The 24948-nt window shown below is 42.5% G+C and overlaps 1 protein-coding gene across 1 annotated transcript in view; it reads left to right on the plus strand.

Annotated features, from left to right (window-relative positions):
• Positions 1-24948, plus strand: part of SNX9 (sorting nexin 9) — a 124639-nt gene that overhangs the window by 78537 nt on the left and 21154 nt on the right. The window contains exons 5-10 of the mRNA XM_049904549.1: positions 8221-8386; positions 10456-10606; positions 13917-14001; positions 16696-16821; positions 16943-17060; positions 24515-24645. Coding sequence (XP_049760506.1) covers positions 8221-8386; positions 10456-10606; positions 13917-14001; positions 16696-16821; positions 16943-17060; positions 24515-24645 — 777 coding nt within the window. The remainder of the gene's footprint in view (positions 1-8220; positions 8387-10455; positions 10607-13916; positions 14002-16695; positions 16822-16942; positions 17061-24514; positions 24646-24948) is intronic.

Consider the following 24948-nt stretch of genomic DNA (forward strand, 5'->3'; position numbering starts at 1 on the left):
CCTTCTCCCCGCCCCCACTTCTCTCTGGTGACGTAGGAATCCTTTCTGTTTGACCACAAGGCTTTTTAAGGAAAGTTGTATACCACTCTTCGTAGGGTTTGTGAACATCATTTGCCTTTAAAACTGCTTTTGGCTGCCAATCCCAACTTTCCAGGCTCTGTTTATCCCAGCTCTTTGCACCGTGTCACAGCTTTGTTCATCTAGGAAACCTTTCAGAATACATGCTAGTAAAATTTATTGTTTAGGGATTTGTTTGGTTGGTTGTTTTTGCCCAAGTGGAAACAAATGACAAAAGTGAATTTTTTTTTTACCTTAAAACGGATATGATAAAGGGCCAGTCAGCTTGTTATACACATAGCCCATCATGAGAAGAGTCTTCGTAAAGCTATTTCACGCGAACTCTTATCAAGTCTGTCTGGAAGCAGATTGCCTTTTTTTAGTTGTGACATCATCTGGCTTTGTACATAAAACTGTGTATTTTAAGACTTTGAGCTATCAAAATAAGTAAACGCTCTGATACAAGTAATACCCATTTATCTTAAGGCAAATTTTACTCTTTTATCTCACTATATTTTGGCGGGGGGGAACCTAGAATTGATATCTATGGGTCCAGAATGGAAATCATTTGTAACTTTTTTTGTAATTAATGGCCGGTCAAAAGGGTGGATGCAGTGGGCTACAAATGAGTTTAGTCTGTTCTTATGATCTAGCCTCTTTTTTTTTGCATGAAATGTTTGTTTTCTGTTTTATTGAACTTTAGAGGAAGGTTTACAGAACAAACTAGCTTTTCATTAAACAGTTAGTACACGTATTATTTATGACATTGATTAACAACCCCACAACATGTCAGCACTCTCCCTTCTCAACCTTGGGGTCCATGTTACCAACTTTCCTGTCCCCTCCTACCTTCTAGTCCTTGCCCTTGGGCTAGTGTGCCCCTTTAGTCTCATTTTGTTTTATGGGCCTGTTGAATCTTTGGATGAAGGATGAACCTCGGGAGTGACTTCGTTACTGAGCTAAAAGAGTATCTGGGGGCCACACTCTCAGGGTTTCTCTAGTCTTTGTCAGGCTGGTAAGTTTAGTGTTTTCTTGTGAGTTAGAATTATGTTCTATATTTTTCTTCATCTCTGTCCGGGACCCTCAATTGTGATCCCTGTCAGAGCAGTGAGTGGTGGTAGCCGGCTACCATACAGTTGTGGTGGACTCAGTGTGGTAGAGGCCATGGTAGTTGTGATCCATTAGTTCTTTGGACTCATCTTTCCCTTGTTTTATTCATTCATTCATTCATTGTTTTCCCTAGTTTTCTTCATTTTCCCTTGCTCCTGAAGGGGTAAGACCAGTGGAGTATCTTAGATGGCTGCTCACAGGCTTTTAAGACCCCAGGCACTACTCACCAAAGTAGAACATAGAACATTTTCTTTATAAACGATGTTATGCTGGTTGAGCTAGATGTTCCCCAAAACCATGGTCCACGTAGTCCTCAGCCCAGCAATTCAGCCCCTCAGAGTTAAGGTGTGTCTATGGAGTCTAGCCTCATTTTTAAGAGGACGTGCAAGTTTTATGTTAGCGTTAGTGGTTTTCTAAAGTCAGTAGAGGTTTATCTCTGGAATTAGATGATATACTTTGAACAAAAGATGTGTAAAGAGCAAGATAGGGAGTTTTACAAGGTCTCTTGCATTTCAGCCCAAATGGTTAGACTTTTTACATCAGAGAATCTTATACCCTCTGTAGGCCCTTTTGAGAAAAAGAGTTAAATCTTTCAGAAACTCTGAAATTTTCTTGGGTATACCAGCCAAACAAACCAAACCCTTTGTCATCGAGTCCATTCCAATTAATAGTGACCCTATAGGACAGAGTAGAACTGCCCCATAGGGTTTCCAAGGAGCAGCTGGTAGGTTTGAACTGCTGACCTTTTGGTTAGCAGCCATAGCTCTTAACGACTGCACTACCAGGGCTCTTTCTTGCACACCCATTGCTGTCAAGCCGATTTCGACTCATTGCAACCCTATAGGACAGAGTAGAACTGTCCCATATGGTTTCCAAGGAGGACCTGGTGGATTTGAACCGCTGATCTTTTGGTTTGCAGCCTTAGCGCTTAACCACTACACCACCAGGGTTTCCATATTCTCGTATATAAGAAACGGTTATTACTTGCTTCCTGTTCCCACTTCCTAATGTGATTGCCACATGGTTAAATGATGAGTGAGAAATGTCAGGTAAACCTTTTGGTTTCTCAGTCTTGCCCGTGAGTACAAAAAAAAAAAAAAAAACCTGCAGCCTTCACAAAACGAAGTAATTTTCCATTATTTTTGTAGTGTGCCTCTGGAAAAGTCTTGCCCTAAAAGTTTTAGTCAACAAGTTCCTTCCTTTCTCCCTCCCTTCCTTCCTTCTAAGCAGGAGACATTTGTTAGGGTGTATTTATTAGGGTCTGTCTTAGTCAGACAACAAAATAACAATGTACAAATGTGTGACGGAGGCACAGTGACGATTTCCTTATGTGGTCATAAGGTCGACCCTTGAATGGTGACAGATCCTCTCCCTCAGGCTAGTAACATAAGAGGTAGTGAGCCCATAGCTAGGACCTCCTCTCACCTGGTAGACTTATCCAGCTGAATGGTCTGCACTGACCTGTCCTGCAGTGAACTGTGGACATCTGCTGTAAGGAACCAAATGGGCAGTGGTTGCTGTGACCACTCCCAGCATCTTATGAGCTTTCATATATCCTTTGTACTCTTGTTTCCTGGCTTGGTAGCAAGCCAAAGGGAAAGCAGCCTTCATAATATATAAGTTATCTTCATTAACTCTCAAACCTAGATCACTCTTGGCAGGCTGCCCCCATGCAGGTGGACACCGAGGGCAGTAATGGCGTCTACTGCCCATCTCCATCTTCTGCCAGCCTCTCTTCCAGAGTTGTTATTCTCATGGTCTGTGCAGCGAAACTTGATCCTCTTAGACTATGTTTGCCTACTTACTGGGAAACCAGTGAACTGAGTAAGGTCTCATCAAGTTACCCAAACAGGCCGTTGCCCAGGTCTTACTGTGTTTTTGTCATATCTGTTGTCAGAAGTGGGAGTTTGGTTTTCACTGTTCCAGTTCCCCCAAGAGTGCCTTATAAGAAGCAGAATACAAGATAGCAAAATCTAGCAAAGCCAGAACTTACCATGTTTGTTGTCAGCCGTGACTGACTAGTGTCCTTACTTCCTTTAAAAATAGTTTTTAAAAGTACCCTTTTATCGTTATAGAAGCCGTCCGTACGCATTGTAGAAAATGAGACAATTCAGACTAGCAAAAAGAAAAACATCCCATTACCCACTGCTGTTTACATCTTTGTTCTCTCCTCTCCAGTGCTCTGCCCCAGACTCCCACGCCGTCTCCACCACTCACGAGGACCACTGAGCTCTCTGTGGGTCCCCTGTGACCTGGAAAGTCTCTGGAGGCAATAAACGGGGGCACTTGTAGCCTCACCTTTGTTTCCCGTTTCTGAGGGGTCACTGTCCTTCACTGCCTGGTGTCCACTAACTTGAAAACGTTCTCAGATATTTTGTCATGCTGTGCAATTTTAAGTGGGAGCGTAAACCAGTTCCCTGTTAATCCAGCTTGATTGTCTGTTTTGTACCTTAGTGATTTCCAAAACTAAGTTTATTTTCAGCTAGAAAATGGGGATGTTGCCACTTCCTTCACAAGAGAGTTGTTGAAAAGTACATCCACATGGCAGTATGTAAATGTTAATAGTCATGACTTCCCCACTGGATAGTGGAAGAGGTGGGGTTTGAAGGCTGGCCTCCTAACCCTATACGTTGATTGGTTGCATGGGAGTGTTTGCCACAGAGATGCCGCGTGACAACCCAGTCAGAACCCCAGTGGCATGCTCTAGAAGACACCTCCGTTCATCAGTTCGTAGACTGGCTGGCCTGTGCTGCTGCTCTGTGCTTGGCTTGCCAGGCTCGTCACGGGCCTGTGTTGGCTCCAAGCAGTCTATCTAGGTGGCTTTGCTGATCTTGGCTGGGCTCTCTCATGTCTGGGGCCTCAGGTCAGCTGATAGCTTTGAAAGCAAAAGTTTCAAGATCTTAACACTTAGTAAAGCTTGGGTATCTTTTTTCTCTGGAGCTTCTTTTATTGGCTGTATTCCTTGCCTGATCTTTGCCCCATTTTCAGTGATAGTGTACTGTGATACCAAGTAGCAGACTTGAGAAAACATGCCAGTGCATTGAGGGTAACCTACTACCATACAGCTGAGGAGGCTCTTTGCATGCAGTGTTTGAAAGTGAGCAGCATGCCGGAATTTTCTGATGAATTAACCCTGCCATGAATTTACCGTTTTTAGTTAAAAGCTTTGCTATGCTTTTTTTTTTTTTCATTCACTGGACACCTTTTTTGTTTTAAGGTGGATATTTTGGCTCAGATTGGTTGTCTTGAAAGTCTCAGCCAGTCACCACCTTCTTCACCTTCTCCTCCTTCTTCTTCCATAAATAAGGTAAAATGCAAACTTGAGTGCAAGAAAAAACAAATCATTTAATAACCCTGGAATTTAATCTTTTTTCCCAAGCGAGGTGACTGTTTCAGGTAAGGTATCATGCCAACGCCTTCTTGGGGCATGGGGACACCAGAATGTGGAATATACAAGAATCAGAAACGCCACTGGGACTTGACATGGATACCCTTTAGTTGAAGCTTTCCCTGAGACTCGGTGAATTTATGCCGTAAACTGTGAGGCCTGTAATGAAGTATGGCTGACTGTGCGTCAGGAGTGGCTTGGTAACGTAAAGGGTGAGAAAAGATGAGGAAGAAGACATTACTCAAGAGGAACAAGAGAGGAGGGAAAGGTGGAAGAAGGGTGTAGAAGAGTCCCATACATGGAGCAGAACAGATTATCTGACCAAGTGTCAGTAGTTAAGGGACCCTAGAGATTACAGGGGTTGAGAGCGAAGAAGCCAGGCCAAGGTATTGCTAAACCAGATCATTGTAGATAGTTTGTTACGTTAGGGGTAGGCGTTGGAGAAAGCAAGATCCAACATTTAGCACGTAGAAAATGTGCTGAAACCCCTAAGAATTAGGACTTGCCCTTGGGCTTTATGGGGAAACCGCTCTTATCTGAAGGAAACAGATCTTTGATTAGAACAGAAACTAAAGTGCTTGTTCTTAGCGCTTTCATTAAAAGTTGACCTAGCATTAAAACATGTCTGGCCTTTTCCTCTGTAGCACAAACTACTAAGTGCAGTTTCTGCTCACATGGGGATTTGCCCATGTCAAAGGACCTCCTGTCTTCATTCTTTTCTTTACGTCCTAGATGAGCCCCCACAGAATCAGACAGCCTCTACTGAGTGCACACTGTGTGCCAGGAATTGGCTTAAGTGCTTCCGTGCGTTGTCATTTAATCCTTACAAAATCCTTGTGAGGAAGGTGATGTTACTATACCCACTTAAAAATATATATATATATTTAGAGGTGTGGAAACTAAGACCTAGTAAAAAAAAAAAAAAGTAAATCGCCTCAGGTCACACAACTAGAAAGTGGTAAAGTAGGATTCAAACCCAGACAGGCACCAGAGCTGAAGTGCTTAACCACTGTACCCACATGAAATTTACTTGATTCAAATTTCTACAGTTTCATAAATGGATTTAAATCCACCCAGTGAACCAATATTCTTATCCTTTCTACCCTATGTTGTGTATTTGTAAGATGTGCAACTTTCCAAAAGTTACTGTCTAGTGTATCGGCCTTTTGTTCCTTTCCAGTTGACTTAATTTGCTTCTGGCAGTCTTGCTGAATGTGAGGGAGGCTGCCTGCTTAGAATCCTAGCCTGAGGTAACAGCCAGAAAGTGGTAGAGCTAGAATTTGACCCTGATTGAGCAGCCTGAGTCAGGGCCATGCCTTTAACTCTGCAGGGGTCCTGCTCATTCATTGGCTTGAGAAAGTCATGTGACTCTCCTGTTCTGCACTCATTGCTGTCTCGTGACCCAGAGCTTTTGTACTTTTTGAAGTTTTAATTCCAGGAATAAAACCTGATAGTTCAGAGGGCAGGGTATATATTATCAAATAAAACTTCCTGAAAGAAAAATGTGGAGAGGAGGGATTCCTCTCTTAGGTGAAGTGTTGATTGTCAGGCCATTAGCATGAGCGCTTTCATTTCTGGTGTTAAGAGTTGCCTTATCTGCCCAGTGTCACCTTGTATGTGAGGAGGACACCATCATGTGGAGGAAATGTCTTCTGCCATTAATATTTAACTTAAAGTCACTAGTAACTGCATTTTTTTCCCTTGAAAGCATGAGATGCTAGAATGAAATCATACTTCCATATATAAAACATACACTTTCTTTGGGTTGCATCTGAGATGTGGTAGTCAGTTATCCACCTCACTGTAACAGCCACTATAACATCTAAAACATTAGAGAGGTGTGTTAGTTTGGGCAATTTCTTGTAAATCTTTTTTTTTTTTTTTTCTTTTTACTACCACCAATTTTTTTTTTTAAATATGAGAAAGAAGACTTGAATAAAAGGAAAGACTTTCTATGCCATGTTCTTGAATAAACAAATTCAGTATTGTGCTTGTGAAAAAAAAAAAATGCACTATGAATTTTCCTTGAATTTATTAATTTAAAGTGATACAAATGAAAATACAACACATTTTTAAACCTGCTATTCTAATAGTGAAGTTCAGATGATCTAGTTTAGAAGAGCCCAGAAACAGGCCCAAATTTCATGTGTGATAAAGGTGGCATTCCAAGTCAGTGTGGTAAAGATGGGTTGTCCATTAAATGGTGTTAGGACAACAGACTGACTACAAGGAAAGATGAAGCAGGATCCCTGTGTCATTTCTTACACCCAAGTAAATTCCAGACAGATCAAAGATTTAAATGTAAAAAAAAAAAAATCAAGCAAGCAAACAAAAAGCAAAGGGCGTGGTTGCCTCAGGTGGAGCGTGGGAGCATGACTGTGTATGATCTCTTTGGAAGGCACTTTGACGAAATCTGTCAACTTTAAAAGCTTAGTCTCCTCAGCCTAGCAGTTTCACTTCTGCGGGCTTTCAGATCTGCTGGGGATGTGGGAAAGGCTGTGCAAGCGTCGGGGTAGCAGCATTAGCAGCAGCAAGGCACTGAAAACAAGACACTGAAACGAACATTGGGAGAAGCAGGTTAAGTTAGGGAAGTAAATACAGTGGAATTCATTGAGTCATGTCAGAAAATGGTGTAATCCACACGTGCTGATGTATCTCGGAGAATGTTTCATGCTAGTCAGTGAAAACGTAAAATACAGAACAGGAAGTATCACTCGGCCCACTTTGAAAACAAGGATCTCTGTGCATGGCCTGTTTCCGTCAGTACCCCCAGGGAGTTTGTGCAGGGCAGTTGTCTTTGAGACGATGTCTGGGGGCTTAGGGTAGTCGGCGTATATATATATTTTTTATTCAACATTATTATCCTTTTACTCTGTGTGTGTGTGTGTGTTGTTTTTTTACTGTATTACCTTTTCAAATAAAAATAAAAACCTGGTTAAAAATACAACTGACTGCTATGAAACAGCTGCAGTGAATAAAACAGATCTTGTTATCAGCACGTATAATCTCAAAAACGGAATGATGAGTGGAAAAAAAGCAAGTCACAAAGAGATACATAAAATGTGATTCTGTTTAGACCAATTAAAAAAAATGACGTAATTGTTATTTCTGAATGTGTACATGTGCAATGGAAGTATAAACACGTACCTGGGAATGAATACAAGGTTCAGAAAAGTAGTGACCTCTGGGAAGGAAGAAGAGAGGGCCGTGGACCTTAACTGTGTCCAGTGGTTTCTTTGTTACTGTTTTTAAAGTTCCTAAGAAAATATCAGGTTGATGCTGCTTTTTGTTAGATGCCTCAGTGGTACAAATGTTTGGCGTGGCACTTAGCTGCTAACTGAAAGATTGGAAGTTCACGTCCACTCAGAGGCACCTCAGAAGAAAGGTCAGGTGATCTGCTTCCAAAAACTCAGCCACTGAAAACCCCATGGAGCACAGTTCTACTCTGACACACATGGGGCCGCCATGAGTCAGAATCGACGTGACTGCAGCTGGTCTGCACGTTTGAAAATTTTTAGTATTAAAAATTAAAATTGTTTTTGGTAGATTTCTGTTGATTCCTCAGTACCCCTCACATTCCGTTGTCATGTTATTTCTATTTAGTTCAGTCACGGTTTCCAGAAGTCACAAATACTCTGTCTCCTTTTTTACCCCTGACAACACAGGTCAGTGGTGGCAACGACCCCTGGTCTGCCTGGAGTACACCCAAATCTGGGAACTGGGAGGGCACAGACGGCTGGGGAGCCAAGCCCGATGGAGCCGTCGCCCAGAGGAACACCTCCAACAACTGGGACTCTGCCTTCGGCCATCCCCAGGCCTACCAAGGACCAGGTGCGAAGGGGCCCTGCTGGTGACAGAGCCCACCCTTAGAGTGACAGGGTGCTCTGAGTTAAAAACCCATCTTATTTCAAGGAACTGCTCACATTTGCCGTTGTCCACTAGTAGCAAACCTGTTTTTCTAGATCCAAATGCAGGTAGCTGTTCATTGACTGTTCAGTCCCATCTCATTTATCTGTCAAGGTGTCACGCATTCACGTGTTTGCAGGGGCCAGTTTTCTCAAGTAAAGAACACAGCCAGCCAGGTGGGGGTATGGATGGTTGATGGATGCCATTGGAGGAAAACAGTCTTCCTAGATTCCCACGTTTTTAGGACAGGGCTGGAAAACTAGATGTTTGAGTGTTCTTCCCATTTTTAAATCTTGGCAGCTAATGCGCGTTTGTTAAAATCTTGGGCCAGATAATGTGTATACAAATCAAAAGTGGCCCGTCATGTGTTGGTCCCCTACCTGTGAATTAGCTGTTTGATCATTTCTTTAACTACCCAGGAGGAGCAGGGCTTGTAGACGGGGAAGCAGTTCGGGAATCAGGAAATTCAGGAAAAAGCCAGAGCTCTGCCCATTACTTTCTTAGGATCCCTGCATCCTGTCACCTCTGTTGGTACGTTGTGCCAGAAATTGAGTGTCTGTTCCAAACAGGCAGACCTCACACCCTGGGACCATCAAAGGGCACAGGTCCTGCTCCAGAGCCAGCATTTGTTGACAGGAATGTGACTGTCAGCAGAACCGGGAGCTGTGGGCCAGGCAGCAAATACGGTGTCTAGACTACTGGCGTTCTAGTTCTGAAGTGACATGGCTTGGCCACAGGACAAATGGCCGTCCCTCTGTTGGTTGCCATTCTTTTTCCCTTTGGCATCTGTCTCAGCTGCTTCTCTGTGGTGGCAGTCTTAGCACACAGAGCCCAGTGCTGTGTACTGCCTCACAGTGAAAGGACACCCCAGTCCATCAGGGGTAGGAGACAGAGGCTTTAAACAATGGGAAGAAGAAAGAAGGAAGGAAGGAAGAAGTGTGGGTAGCCGGGAGGGAGGGAGATTAGGCTAGTAAAGCTTGTTAATTGCTTTTTTCCCCATTTTTTCTGGTTCCCCCCTCCCCACCACCCCACTGCCTGTTCCTTTCATGGTCTCTCACCTTTATTTAAAAAAAAAAAAAAAAACCCAAACCTGTTGGCGTTGAGTCAGTTCTATAGCGACCCTATAGGACAGAGTAGAACTGCCCCCACAGAGTTTCCAAGGAGCGCCTGGTGGATTTGAATTGCCAACCTTTTGGTTAGCAGCCATAGCACTTAACCACTATGCCACCAGGGTTTCTGTCACCTTTATTAGTGGTGTCGAACTTGTCCTTTTCGTAGACCTGTCATCGCTCTTGTCCTCCTCAGGGCTTCTTGGCTTAAGTGGTATATATTCTGCTTATTGGTGAGTTGATAAGGCTAAGTTTATCAATGGATAAGGGTGCTGGGTGGCCTTCTCTTGTGGGCCGACCACTGAACATTTTTATAGTGGGCATTTATCTGCAGTTACCGAGGCTGACAGCCCCTGTGGGTTGCTTCTGAGCCCTGACCCTATGCTAAGGTTGGCTTTAGTGTCCTAGTTTTCTGTATAATGTTGTGCCTAGAGCCTGGCCTGTCGCATGGTTATTTTAGCCAAAAGCATGACATTAACAAAGCATGTGTTTTCCAACAATTTAATCTTGATTAATTCTTCTGGAAAGATAAAGAAACTACTATTTGTTGACCAGCTGCTGATTTCTAGGCACTTGGGTAGATGGCTTGCATATATTTTATCATTTAGTCTTCACAGCCACCCTGAGAGATGCTTTTTGTAGATGGGGAGACTGAGGTTTAGAGAGATCAGGTGATCTACCTTTCGCTCTGAAGGGCAGGACCAATAATCCAACCTTAAAGCTGCCTAACCACAGAGCCCCTGCCCTCGACCTCTCCTTCCATACGGCATCCGTTTCTCCAGCTCCTTTTTAAGTTGACCATTAGCCCCGCTGATCGTTACTATCAGAAGATGAAGTAGTTTTATTTTGTTTTTCTTTACTGATGATCTTCTGTTCCCACCCTAGCAACCGGGGATGACGACGACTGGGATGAAGACTGGGATGACCCCAAGTCCTCGTCACCTTACTTTAAGGATTCAGAGTCCGCCGAAGCGGGAGGGGCTCAGCGAGGAAACAGCCGGCCGGGAGCATCGTCCATGAAGCTGCCGCTGAACAAGTGCGTCTGAAATGGGGCGGAAGGCCTGACCTGTGCGGGGGACACAGACAGAGCACGGGACAGAGAGCCGACTGCTCCCTTTTTAGTGGTCTACTTAGTTGTGGGTGTGATTTGGTCATTTTTATTTGGATCTTAGCTTGGAAGATTTTTTTTTTAAAGAATTTTTGTTTTACAGGGTTAATAAGTGAAGTACTTTTTTATTTAATGATCGGCCAAAGAGCTTCTGTTGCTCTCCCTTTCACCCAGGACCCACTCCATGACATGTTAATGTTGCGGCGTGTTGTCACAGGAAAGCCGATAGGAGTAACAGCAGTGCTCTCTTACCTTTTTCACTATTTAAAAGTCACCATGTGCCAGGCATTGTGCAGAGTGGCTTATATACATTCTCACTTAACCCTCATAGCCTCATAAGCTAGATCTAATCCCCGTTTTACTATGGAAAAACTGAAGCTCAGAGAAGTGAAGTAACTGCCCAAACTTACACAGGTGCTGGGTAGTCCAGTAAGGGGTCCAGGCCAGCCCTCCAGCTTCTGTGTTCTCAGTTCCTGTGCCTTTTATGTTTAAGGATTTTTTGCCTCTTAAGTTAAAAAATATATATTTTCAGCAGTACCTGTAGACATACTGCTTTTAAAAGGAGAGAGTGCTGGAAAGAATGAATATGGTAACAGCCCCATGGGATTCTTTGATAGACATTCTCTTGGATAAGTCTGTAGTGTACACCAGTGTCACTTGTAGGATGTATCATTCATAACCGCTGTAAGAATCTTCCAGTACTCTTCCTATAGTCAGCAATTTCATGTAAATTTTATTTTCTGAAATTACTAATACTTTTTCTCAGTGTTACTCTATGTCAGGAAAAATGATAACAATGTTTTGCTATGTAACGATATCTAGATCTACGTACATATAAATTTAATGAGTCCTACAAGTTCTCTGTAGTATATTTAAATAGTGTCAGGTGATTAAATAAGTTATCTTTTGGCTACACACCTTTTCTGCCTTTCTCTCCATTTACTTTAATGAGGTAGTTTCATAATTGCATCCATAGTAAAAATAGCCATTAATTATCAGGTGTCCTGTTTCTTAGAGTCAAATTAGAAGGTCTCAGTATTGTCAGGAGTAATATATGTTACTCTCAATTCTTTAAACCTGAACACAAAGTATATTTAAACCCCATTTAAATACAAGGTCTATTTTAGCCCATTTTGAAAATGAAGAAGCAGTGTCTTTTCAAGAAAAATGAACGGCCGCGTTTTAAGAGCTAGTGGCTGAGGTTGTGCTTGTCCCCAGGTCCTCTGCCCCACGCCATCCACCGACCTCCTTGCTGACTTACTGTGTGAATTTGGGGCAGCTTGATCACCTTCTTGGACCTCAGTTTCCTCATCTGTAAAGTGAAGGGCTTGGCTTTCACTAAGGAGTCTTTCTGCTTTAAAATTTCATTCCAGGTTGAAACCAAACTAGGACAATCCTAGTTTGAATCTGTATCTCCGAGGCTTCCCCGTCTGTCTGTGGTGCTGGAAACAATTTAAAATCCTATGATATTTTTATTTAACTCAACTAATGTATAAATGAGTTAAATAGTTGTAAAAAATTTTTTAAAGAAACCTATTTAACACTTCACAGCAATTAATCTGCTTTATGTGGCAGCTATATTCCAGTCATGCAGTAAAACCTTATACCTGAAAAAGGACATCAGAATTTTAAATATGCTCGAGCATTATAAGACTCCATCTTGGTAATACTCAGAGAATTAATAAATGGCATTGCTGATGAGTGAGCATTAAATGTTGGTGTGAGACATGATTTCTGCACTCGGAAGCTGTCAGTCTTGTCAAGGAGCTGTCACTCTGTGCGTCGCTCAAGTTTACTGTCAGCATCTTCTACCAAAGACGGCTTCTTGGATAAAATGTTCCAGGTTAACCCCTTGATTCATTAAACATTTAGTCTGTTCCCGGAACTCCTCTAGGTCCTGGAAATACAAATACTTTCTCTGAGGTTCTTCTGGCCTGCAGCAATGTGTAAATGGGTAAAGGCCATTAAGTGTGGCAGATTGAAGAGCAATGTGTGCTCAGAGTGCAGAGGAAGCACAGAGAAGGCTCCTCCGGAGGCTGTAGGGGACACTTCCAAAGAGGAGGTGACAGAAGTATGAATAATTTTAAATGAGTACATACTAGGCTCTTTGCATGACTCTTTTTACTTAATTTCCCATTGTCTTAAACAGCAGATGGTATTGGCTCCATTCTTCACACCCGGAGACTTAAGCTGAGAAGGTCACATAGCTATTAAATGTTGGAGCAAAAGTTCAGAACTCCTCTTTGTTCTCTCTGGTATGAGCTGTGCTTTAAAAAATGACTTGGCAAAGAAACAAGGATAGAAGGAAGTGAATCTAAAATGAGGAAAACATGTGCAAAGACAGACCCCTGGAGTATCACAGTGGCCTTGTGCTATATGGATGAAATTAGAAGTGGTGTAGCTGGGGTTATGTTTTGTTTTGTTATAAATGAGGCTTCTTTTCTTATTTTAGGCATTTGGTTTTCTGGGTTTATTTTCCCCTGTTTGCTTTTTCTGTCTATTAAAGAAAAATTTTCAAAACCCAGATTAATCTTGTCGTCTTGAGAAGTAGCACTTTGAATGGCCACACATTTATTTCAGCTATCCTTACACTTTAGAGATTTCCTTTGGGTGTAGATTTGATTTCTGGAAGAAGCCCAGCTTATTTATTCCATTTTGGGACCTTAAATGAGGCATGTCTGTTTACTAAAGAGCCCAGTTTTCTTATGTCTCATAAACTGGGTCTGAAGATAGTTCCAAAACGAAATGGCACAAATGTCGATGATCAGTAAAGCAAGCCTCTTTGGAATAATCGTGGCCTCCCAGAGCGAGGGTGCTGGAGGGCTGCTTCAATCTGCGTGTAGAAATGCTGGTGTGTGGCTGCTGCCACATAAGTGGCTGGCTCGGAACGCTCTGTGGGCACTTCTCCCTCCCGTGGATGGGCTGATGTTTTCTAGTCTGCCCTTCACTCTGTTGGGTGAAAGGATGTTCCAGGTGCAGCTAAGCAAACAGAGCAGCCATGAGTATCACACCTTCTGAAATCAAGCTGTCCTCTTACCAGGTGAAGCTTAATTAAATGGCTGATTGGCCACTAAACAATCTGATTACATTAGGTTTCATTTACCACAGTTTCCTAGTTCTAGTACTTCTGAAAGACTGGACAAGGGTAAAACCGTTTTATTAAGTAAATGTGGGAGAGAGTTGTAGAATCCTCAAAAGGAAAGATGTAAAGCTCAGGAGCGTTTGTCTTCATGATTAGGTTTCCTGGATTCGCAAAACCCGGACTGGAGCAGTATTTGTTGGCCAAGCAACTAGCAAAACCCAAAGAGAAAATTCCCATCATTGTAAGTTCCCTTATTTTTGTTTGTTGCTTTGTTTCTAATTAAGCTCTCTTATTACACCTTAAAGCTGACAGGATTATTGGTGTTTTGGAAAGTATTTTTAAATGCATTGACTACGCCAAAGAACTGACATTGCGTGTTAGTATTTTAGAAACACTAAAGATAATCAGCATATACGAATGCCTGTCATTATAGTGTTGAAGTATTCCTTGTTTTTATCTTTAAGATTATAAGTAATTGAACCAACAACTCCCATAGTGTCTATTCTTTTAATAACACTCCTGTAGACTATCTGGAAGTATATCTTACATGCTATTTTGTATCAGCTTTACATGATTAGCTAATAAACCCCATTTGAGTCTTTAGGCTTCTACCCTGGCAGAGTTACACACATGTTATCAGAGTAAGGTACCTTTTCCTATATGCTGGTGAGAATTAGTCTTCGAGTAAAACAGCTGTCGGGTTAAGATAAGGAACTAGCAAGAAAAAGCTGGGAGTTAATGACATTATTAAGAATGCCTGTCTTAGAATAACTTATTATACAACGTGACACACAGGCTCTTTGGTTTTGCCCCGGATTTTGATGTGGTAGAGTTTCTGTCTAGGCATGATCTAGCTGCCTATTCCCAAACGAAATTCTGGAAAAGAGAACTCCCATTGCTCTTGATACGTTCTTTGATAAATCTAGCTGGCTGTTTTCTGACCCTGTTGACTTAGCCCTGTAACCATAAGACGGGGGAGAGCCTTCAGCCTGCTCACCTGGCCTCACACAAGGATGAGGAAGCATCAGGTCTTAGTCCCTAATCTCTGGATCCCGAGAGACTTGCTAAAACTGCAGGAATGAGAGTGGAGTTCTTTATTCCTTGTTCCCACATCTTTGAAAAGCTTAAACCCTAGAAACTAGCAGGCAGAAAGGCTGTAATCAAGAACCCCTTTTCGCCTCCTACCCTCAAAGCAACTTTGGAATCATTATCCTCTAGGGGGTTAGATTAAAGATTTTAATTTTCTTCTGTTTTCTCCAGACCTTTTTTTATACTGCACGTGTATTATTGTTTGTTCCATGAAATTTAAAGCAACTCCACAGAATTAAGAGCCATGGCCCTGTCCCTCTGCTCTCAGAGGGGACCTTGTCACAGCACGGTAGTGGTGGAGTGAAGTTAAAGGACCCTAGCCTTTGAGTTATCCCACAAATTGTGCATAGAACTGGGTCCATGCACCTGTAGACAGGCCTGCCCACGTGGGCTTCTTGCAGAGAAAAGGAAGCTGAAGGGAACCACTGAGTGTTCAGGAAGCCAAGGGAAGGCAAAGACCTGGTTCTTTGCCTTTAAGGCACAGTAACCCATCCCACTAATAAAATGTGGCCCAATGAATGTTGGGCTCCAGCCAGTCAGAGTAGCCCTTCTGGGCCCCAGTCACAGAGAGGAAGTTTTCCACCAACTTGTCTGATAGGTTCCTGCTCTGCAGCTGTCAGAGAATCTCCTGGAATCGCCATTGCTTCCTCCTTGGCACTGGGTACATCTGTAAACAGGATGAAAAGAGCTAGATTTGGGGAAACAGATCTGTTGTCACTTACCCATGCTTAACGGAAATGGTGTGCAGGCTCAAAACTTAAACACTGGTTCTCTATGCCCCCACATAGAACTTAGCTGGTTTCCTTCTTTTCCGCCCCTGTGAAAACCCTAGTAATCTAGTGCAAGCCCAAGCCTCACCTGCAATATTGGCCATGTTCTCAGTTTGAGCTGCCACAGCCCATGCAAGTCAAGGCCTGCTGCTCTAGCCTGCCACAGGGCCACACCAAGGGCCTCACGCTCTCCAAGGGGGGCTGACTTCCCTCTTGCCACTCTTTGTATAGACCAAGTGACACCTCCTCAGCCCATGCCACCAAGTTGAAGGTAACTAGGTCTGTAGTGCATAGTGCCTGGACATTTCCCCTTGGTCATGGATAGAAAGGGAGAATGGTGGAGAAAGAATGGCAGACCTTTCTTCTTTGGGCAAGCCTTCCCCAAGTGGGTGGAACACTTGGAAACAGGAAGTGAAGGAGCCCACTGAGCTTATGCGCAAGCAGACCCACGAGAAAGCAGCTAGCCTGGTTCTTGCCTTTGAGGTACAAGTGAAACAGTTGGTACTGATTGGCCATTGCTGATCTGATTAGCCATTTCTAGAAGAAGCTAGAACAGTGCTACCCAAAGTAGGGTCCATGGACCAGTTGCCCATCTGGAGTTTTTGTTAACAGTCTACCATGAGTTAAGTACAGAAAATGAGAGTCAGTGTTTAGAAAGTTTGACAGCAATTTGGCATTGTCCAGACATCCCAAGTGTATAATTTTGTATTTTACAAAACTATCCACCCACGATGAATTGGAAACTTTTTTTTAAAACTAGGCCTTCATCACATATAGCTTGAGAAACCCTAAGCTAGAGAGAGAGAGGTTGTGTTCCATCCAGCACTCCCCTAGAGGGGAGGACAGCAGGTATCTCCTCTCCCTGGGCTGAGGAGAAGAAGGGTTTGCCATAATAAGTATGTTCTTTAAATACAGCATTTAACAGGAGCAGAGAGGATTTATGTAACTTCTCAAGGAGGAGCAAGATTGACCCTGCAGGACTGCTAGTCCTAAAAAGAATTGTTTGCTGATTTACATCCATTGTATTCCCTGTTTTTCCATGTAACATAATTAACTCTTCCTGGAACGTTGTGTAGGTTGGAGATTATGGCCCCATGTGGGTTTATCCTACCTCTACATTCGACTGTGTGGTAGCAGATCCCAAAAAGGGTACCAAGATGTATGGTCTGAAGAGCTACATTGAGTATCAGTTAACGCCTACCGTAAGTATCCCTGTTACCAGAAACAGAATCGTGCTTCCATTGCCAGTTACAGTCTGCTTTTTTTCTTTATTTTCTGGAGTTGGCATTGGTAACTGTCTCTTCTCTCTCCCTTATTTCCTAGAACACTAATCGATCAGTAAACCACAGGTATAAGCACTTTGACTGGCTATATGAACGTCTCCTGGTTAAGTTTGGGTCAGCCATTCCAATCCCTTCTCTTCCAGATAAACAGGTCACAGGTGAGTGTGTTTAACAGGGAACCCGAGATGACAGGTAAAAGATCCCAGTTAGACCATCCCTATGGAATGGTGTTTCCCACCGTCTAGAGGAGCAGGGCGTCTAGCTTGGGAACAGTGGCTAAATCAGCTTTGAGGCAGGAGCCATAGCAGAGTGCACGTGTATGTTGAAAGTTACCTAACAAGAATATTTTTTTAATAATTTTTATTGTGCTTTAAGTGAAAGTTTACAAATCAAGTCAGTCTCTCACATATAAACTTATATACACCTTACTATATACTCCCACTTACTCTCCCCCTAATGAGTCAGCCCGCTCCCTCCTTCCAGTCTCTCCTTTTGTGACCATTTTGCCAGTTTCTAATCCCCTCTACCCTCCCATCTCCCCTCCAGGCAGGAGATGCCAACATAGTGTCAAGTGTCCACCTGATTCAAGTAGCTTGCTCCTCATCAGCATCTATCTCCAACCCATTGTCCAGTCCCTTCCATGTTTGATGAGTTGTCTTCGGGAATGGTTCCTGTCCTAGGCCAACAGAAGGTTTGGGGACCATGACCACCAGGGTCCTTCTAGTCTCTCAGTCAGACCATTAAGTCTGGTCTTTTTATGGGAATTTGGGGTCTGTATCCCACTGTTCTCCTGCTCCCTCAGGGGTTCTCTGTTGTGTTCCCTGTCAGGGCAGTCATCAGGTTGTGGCCAGGCACCGTCTAGTCCTTTTGGTCTCAAGACGATGTAGTCTCTAGTTCATGTAGCTCTTTCTGTCTCTTGGGCTCATAATTACCTTGTGAGCTTGGTGTTCTTCATTCTCCTTTGATCCAGGTGGGTTGAGACTCATTGATGCATCTTAGGTGGCTGCTTGCTAGCATTTAAGACCCCAGATGCCACTCTCCAAAGTGGGATGCAGAATGTTTTCTTAATAGATTTTATTATGCCAATTGACTTAGATGTCCCCTGAAGCCATAGTCCCCAAACCCCTGCCCCGGCTTTGTTGACTTTTGAAGCATTCAGTTTATTCAGGAAACTTCTTAGCTTTTGTTTTAGTCTGGTTGTGCTGACCTCCCCTTTATTGAGTGTTGTCTTTCCCTTCACCTAAAGCAGTTGTTATCTACTATCTAGTCAGTAAAGAACCCTCTCCCACCCTCCCTCCATCCCACCTCGTAACCACAAAAGAATGTGTTCTCAGTTTAAACTGTTTCTCAAGACCTTATAATAGTGGTCTTATACAATATTTGTCCTTTTGCAACTAATTTCACTCAGCATAATGCCTTCCAGATTCCTCCATGTTATGAAATGTTTCAGAGATTCGTCACTGTTCTTTATCGATGCGTAGTATTCCATTGTGTGAATATACCATAATATATTTATCCATTCATCTGTTGATGGACACCTTGGTTGCTTCCATCTTTTTGCTATTATAAACAGTGCTGCAATAAACATGGATGTGTCAGAGGTCTCATGTGTTTATACATATCTTGAATTTGAGCAACATTACCGTGTATTACTTTTTCCTCCAAAAGAAATATGTAAATTTAAAAATTACATGAAAATTGACATCTGAGAAAACACAAATGATCCAGTATTGTAAAATGAAAAGAAAAATATATGACCCAGTAGATGTAAGCATGCTGTGCAAACCAGCTGTGTCATTTTCACTAAACAAAAAACAAAAACCAAACCCAGTGCTGTTGAGCCGATTCCGACTCATAGCGACCCCATAGGACAGAGTAGAACTGCCCCATAGAGTTTCCAAGGAGCACCTGGTGGATGTGAACCACCGACCCTTTGGTTAGCAGCTGTAGCACTTAACCACTACACCACCAGGATTTCCTCGTTTTCACTAGAAATATGTAAATGTCAAAAATAGAAGTTACGGAGGGTCTGAAAGTTGATGTAGGAAGTTGCTCTGTTTTCTACTTGAATTATTTTGATGTCTGTTGATTTTAAATGTTTTTATTTATTACTGACTGGTACCCTCTCCATTTTCTTGTTTATTTGAAGTGTTGACCTTCCCCCAGTTCCTCCACAAAATATCTTGTCAGAAATCATCTACAAGAGCCCCTTGTAAGAGGCAGTTAGAAAGTAGTTTTTCTGTGTCAGTTTTGAAAGCAATTTTATTGAGTGATTTTTTTTTTTTTTTTTTAATTTCTAGCCTAGTGAAGAACCTGATATATTAGTATTCAGGGACTCAGTGTGCTTGTCTTAGAGTTTGTAAAGAAGCTGAGCATGAGTGAAGTTTAGAAGGGGTTTTAGGATATAGCTAGAGAAGTTTCAGGTGAATGGAAGTAGTAAGTGCAGAGAGGAATGGATTAGGGATGACAGTAAGACAGGTCAGATGCAGAGAGGCCCCTTGAGGAGGTGAAAGAGAATCTAAGCACTAAACCAAACCCTCAGAGAAGAACAGGTATCAGGGAAGACCTGAGAGGGTGTAAGCCTCATTGAGCTAGAGTGGAGGCGAACAGTTGAAGGAAGGCCTGGGAGTCTCCACCAGACAGGTCACCAGCCAGGTTTCACACGTGCCCGACACTGCACAGAGGGCAGCTATTTCCATCTTGACTTTATACACAAGGAAGCTGAAATTCAAGGGAGTTAAGCAGGCGCTGCTTGGTATAGCCATAAAAGGAATTTGAATCTGATTCTGAAGTTTGTGCCATTTACGTGTGTAATGTCGACAAACTGATCTTTAGCTAGAGTTAGTTGTTGTTAGGTGCCGTCGAGTCGGTTCTGACTCACAGCAACCCTATGTACAGCAGAAAGAAACACTGCCCAGTCCTGTGCCATCCTCACAATCTTTGCTGTGTTTATGTCCATTGCTGTGGCCACTTCCTTAATCCATCTCGTTGAGGGTCTTCCTCTTTTTCACTGACCCTCTACTTTACCAAGCATGATGTCCTTCTCCAGGGACTGGTCTCGCCTGATAACATGTCCAAAGTATGTGACACAAAGTCTTGCCATCCTTGATTCTGAGAAGCATTCTGGCCACGCTTCTTGCGAGATAGATTTGTTCGTTCTTCTGGCAGTCCATGGTATATTCAGTATCTTTGCCTACACCATAACTCAGAGGCATCATTTCTTCTTCACTGTTCCCATATTCACTGTCCACCTTTCCCATGCATATGAGGCGACTGGAAATACCATGGCTTGGGTCAGGCACACCTTAGTCTTCAAGGTGACATCTTTGCTTTTTAACACTTTAAAGAGGTCTTTTGCAGCAGATTCGTTCAATGCAATATGTCCCTTGATTTTTTTGACTGTTGCTTCCGTGGGTGCTGATTGTGGATCCAAGTACAATGAAATCCTTCACAAAACCTCAGTATTTTCTCCTTTTAGTCTGATGTTGCTTGTCGGTCCAGTTGTGAGGATTTTTGTTTTCTTTATGTTGAGGTGTAATCCACACTGAAGGCTGTGGTCTTTGATCTTCATCGTAAGTGCTTCAAGTCCTCTTCACTTTTAGCAAGCAAGGTTGTGTCATCTGCATAACACAGGTTGTTGATGAGTCTCCCTCCAATCCTGACCCTTTGTTCTTCATATAGTGCAGTTTCTCAGATGTTTTGTTCAGCATATAGATTGAGTAAGTATGGTGAAAGGATACAACTCTGATACACGCCTATCCTGATTTTAAGCCACACAGTATCCCCTTGTTCTGTTTGAGCGACTATCTCTTGGTCTTTATACAGGTTCCTCATGAGTACAATTAATTGTTCTGGAATTCCCATTCTTCACAGTGTTATCTGTAATTTGTTGTTTTTAACAAAGTGTTAGGTTTTTTTTTGTTTTTGTTTTTTGTTTAGTTTTCAAACATTTCAAGTTGTCCCAGCATAATGGAGAGTGGGCACATGGCAGGTAGATCAGCAGGTCTAGGCATGGTGACATATCGGCAGCCCCCAGTGGGGCCGGGCAGTTATGGGAAAGCCGTCCTCAGGGCAGCCAGGTGGGCTGTGAGTACTGCTTCCTCCCATTCAGGGGTGCTCCCTCCCCCCAGTTCTACACCCAGTTCACAAGCTGCCTGTCCCTGTTTTTTGCCATTGTTATTAAATCTTAGCAGCTTTTCTAAAAATTTAGACTTTTTTCCCTGAAAACTTCAGTTCTGTTTCTCCATATTTTCAAGTTTCAGTGGATTTTATACTCTTCTTTGTCAACTTGATTGCACAGTGTGCTCCACATAAATGGATTAATGAACTATTTGAAAGTTGTTAGGATTTTTTTTATATCTTTTAGGTTTTACATGCGTTGTTTATCCTGAATCGAATAATTCAGTGTTATTTCAAAACATCATAGAGTCATGGCTCCCCTCCCATACGAAGGTTTGTTGTTTTTTTTTTTTTAAAAAAAAAAAAAAACAGGCATGAAGCCAGGGGAATGTCATAGAAGAGCAAGAAAGCAACAACCTCTCTGTGTGAAGAAAGTTGAGCTTTGGTTCACTGACTGGGCTGTGTGCCCAGGAAACCAGGAAGCACAGAAGTGACTTTATTCCCCCTTCTCTCTCATTTGTCTCCTGCCCCGAGTGTGCACAAGATCATTATTATGTAAAAACTCCCCTCTCACTTCATCCTGGAGGGAAAAAGGGAAGTAATGAAGTAGGTGATGTCATGGTATTTCAGTGGACTTGATAATAAGTCCATGGAAAACTTTTAACAGTTAACATTTTTTGTTTATAGATTTTGTTCCTCGTGAAATAATATTGAGTAAATTTGATTTTTATTTCTGGGTTGTGCCAAACTGGTATATTTATATACTTAGTGAAAACTGAAACAAGCCCTGGTGATGCGGTGGTTAAGCACTCGGCTGCTAACTGAAAGGTCAGCCATTGAAACCCACCAGCCACTCTTTGGGAGAAAAGACGTGGTGATTGATCTGCTCCCATAAAGATTACAGCCTAGAAAACCCTAGGGGGCAGTTCTCCTCCATCCTGTAGAGTCGCTGTGAGTCAGAATTGACTCAACGGCACACGACAAGCAAAAACTGTAAGGTTCATTGAAAATGGGGACATAGAAGTCCCCTTTCCCCTTTTTTTTTTTTTAACTGTCTGTGACCTAAAATGGAAATCTTAACAAAGTATAGAGTAACATCTGAAGTCATAGTCTGGAGATGAACCAGCTATGTCAGAAAAATTCTCAGGAGGACAATTTTTCAATAAAATAGGAATCCTTGAATTTCAACCAGTGATTAGGTGACAAACTCTCAGCATAATTCACTCATATTGAGGAATTCGGTTTGGCGCAGGTCCATGCGGACTTGGTCTTTTCTGTCCTGGAGAAGTGGCCATCTCCTTTCCAAGGGATACGACTCTGTTTCTGCACCACTTAGTGCGTGTGCTGTTTCATCTCTACCTTCAATAACTGGAAAACTTGAAATTCTTCAATATACAGGAAGTGTCCAGAAACATTGTGCTGTTCGAGTTCAAGTCTGTGATGTACTTCTATTAAAAGACTTCTGCTTGTTTTTACTTGGAGTTTCTAAAGGAAGATCCAGGCTGTGCGTTTTAAAACGTGTTGTTTTAAAATTTATGTACAGTAGTCATCACTCTGTGATGAGTTGTTTTTCTTTTGCTGCCTTTACTATTGTCTTTTTGTCTTTGAGCAGCTTGATTCTGCCGCATCTAGTGTGGATCTTTTTGTGTTTATTCTACTTGCAGTTTGTTGAGCTTTCTTGAATGTGTTGACTAAAGCTACCCATCAAAATTGGAACATTTTTGGCCATGATGGCTTCAGATATTTTTTATGCTGTCCTGGAAATCCCACTGCAGTTACATTGGTAGACTTGGTGTTTCTCGAGGCTCTATCCGTTTTGCTTCTTTTTTTCTCTGTTCTTCAGATCAGGTGATTTCTGTAGATCTATTTTCAAATTCACCAATTCTTTCTTCCACCGTCTCAAATCTGCCGAGCTGCCACAGTGAATTTCTTATTTTAGTTATTGTGTGTTTTAAGTCTAGAATTTCCATTTGTTTCTTTTTTATAATTTCCGTTTCCTTGAGGATCTCCATGTGTCAATTCCCTGTTATATTTCTTTAATTTTTAAAACATGGTTTCCTTTAGCTCTCTAAACATGTTTGTAGTAGCTGTTCTGTCTGCTGCTTTGTATTTGTCTGCTAAATCCAACACCTGGGAACACTCAGCATACTGAGTATTTTTAGTGGATTTTCGAATACGGAAACTGAATCATGAGGACCGGCCATAGTTGCTTTCTGGGGAGAGGATTAGCTGATCTCCCTCAACTGTAGACAGAATCCCACCTCCAGAAGCCTCTTAAGCGATAGTAATTTTTGTTTCTTAGGCTTATAGAAATCCTCAGTGTTTCCTTGTCGTTCAGTATGTTTGTTAAGCTGATGTTCTACTTTTAAAGCAGAAACATTACTACTTAAGCTCTGTTTCAGTGTGGTCTTACGTTCTGGGACAGTACCTTTTTGGTATTACAATCATGAAAAAACCTGTTTTTTGATTTTCACTTTGAGTAACTTAAAAAACAAAAGAGGGAGGGGAAGAAAAGCTATAGCCCTGAATCACTTTTCACAAATACTACATTTCGGTTTGTAGGTATTGAATTCTGTTGCACTTGAACGCGTTTTTACTGACATAGAAACTCCATACATTTTGGGAGTTACGTGTTAGTGTCCACCTATCTCTCCCTTCACTCCAGCAGGGCTTTGTGTGACTGCCCAGCAACTGGCATAATGTTAATTTGTTAGAAAATAGGTAGTTTTCATATTGAGGGAAGATTTCCTTTTAAATTTGTTGAGTTCTTTAGGGATCTATGATAAAATGGCACTTTGAGGTTATGCTTATTCTTGTCACAAAAAGGGTTATAGATGCTTTAAATCAGACTTCAGTTTTTAAAACTAGGAAGTCTTTTGCGTCCTCTAGTGGCCTTTGAGCGTTCAGTATGCAGCCTGTCTTTAGGTGGTAAAAAGTCACCCAGATCTAGCTTTTATTAAATACCTTTCTACAAAGTAGCCACAGCCACAGAAAGGGTTGTAGTAACAGTGACTCGTGTTGGACGAGCTGCATGTCACACTTGGTGTGTGGGTTGTAGTAATAGTGACTCGTGTTGGACGAGCCGCACATCACAGTTGGAGCGTGGGTTGTGGTAATAGCAGCTCGTGTTGGACGAGCTGCATGTCACACTTGGCGGTGGGTTATGGTAATAGTGACTCGTGTTGGACGAGTTGCACGTCACACTTGGCGGTCGGTTGTGGTAATAGTGACTCGTGTTGGACCAGCTGCATGTCACACTTGGCAGTAGGTTGTGGTAATAATGACTCGTGTTGGACGAGCTGCACATCACACTTGGCATGTGGGTTGTAGTAATAGTGACTCGTGTTAGACGAGCTGCACGTCACACTTGGCGGTGGGTTGTGGTAACGGTGACTCGTGTTGGACGAGCTGCACATCACACTTGGCAGTGGGTTGTAGTAATAGCGACTCGTGTTGGACGAGCCGCACGTCACACTTGGCGTGTCTCTTGCAGGTCGCTTTGAAGAGGAGTTCATCAAGATGCGCATGGAGAGACTCCAGGGGTGGATGACCAGGATGTGCCGGCATCCCGTCATCGCAGAAAGCGAGGTTTTCCAGCAGTTCCTCAATTTCCGGGATGAAAAGGTTGGGCATTTTATGATGGTGGCCTTAGAGGATATTCAGAGTTATCATGTTCACACTGAAGTCATGTCTGGATGGAGCTAAAATTATGTTGGTTAGCTGGCTAAATCTCATTTCCTCCAAAGACAATGGGAAGACAGAAACCCAATCCCAACTGAGGATATGAATCATGACCTATGAGTCAGGATATATGTAAAAACTGTCTGCTCCTGCTTTCCCAGAAACTGGAAATGGGTTGGCCCAGGGTGAGCAGGGGTGAAGGATAGGGTAGGACAATGGATTTTTCCCTACATGCTTTAACTACTA

Source organism: Elephas maximus, chromosome 1 (genome assembly GCF_024166365.1).
Source record: "Elephas maximus indicus isolate mEleMax1 chromosome 1, mEleMax1 primary haplotype, whole genome shotgun sequence".
Classification (NCBI taxonomy): Eukaryota; Metazoa; Chordata; class Mammalia; order Proboscidea; family Elephantidae; genus Elephas; species Elephas maximus.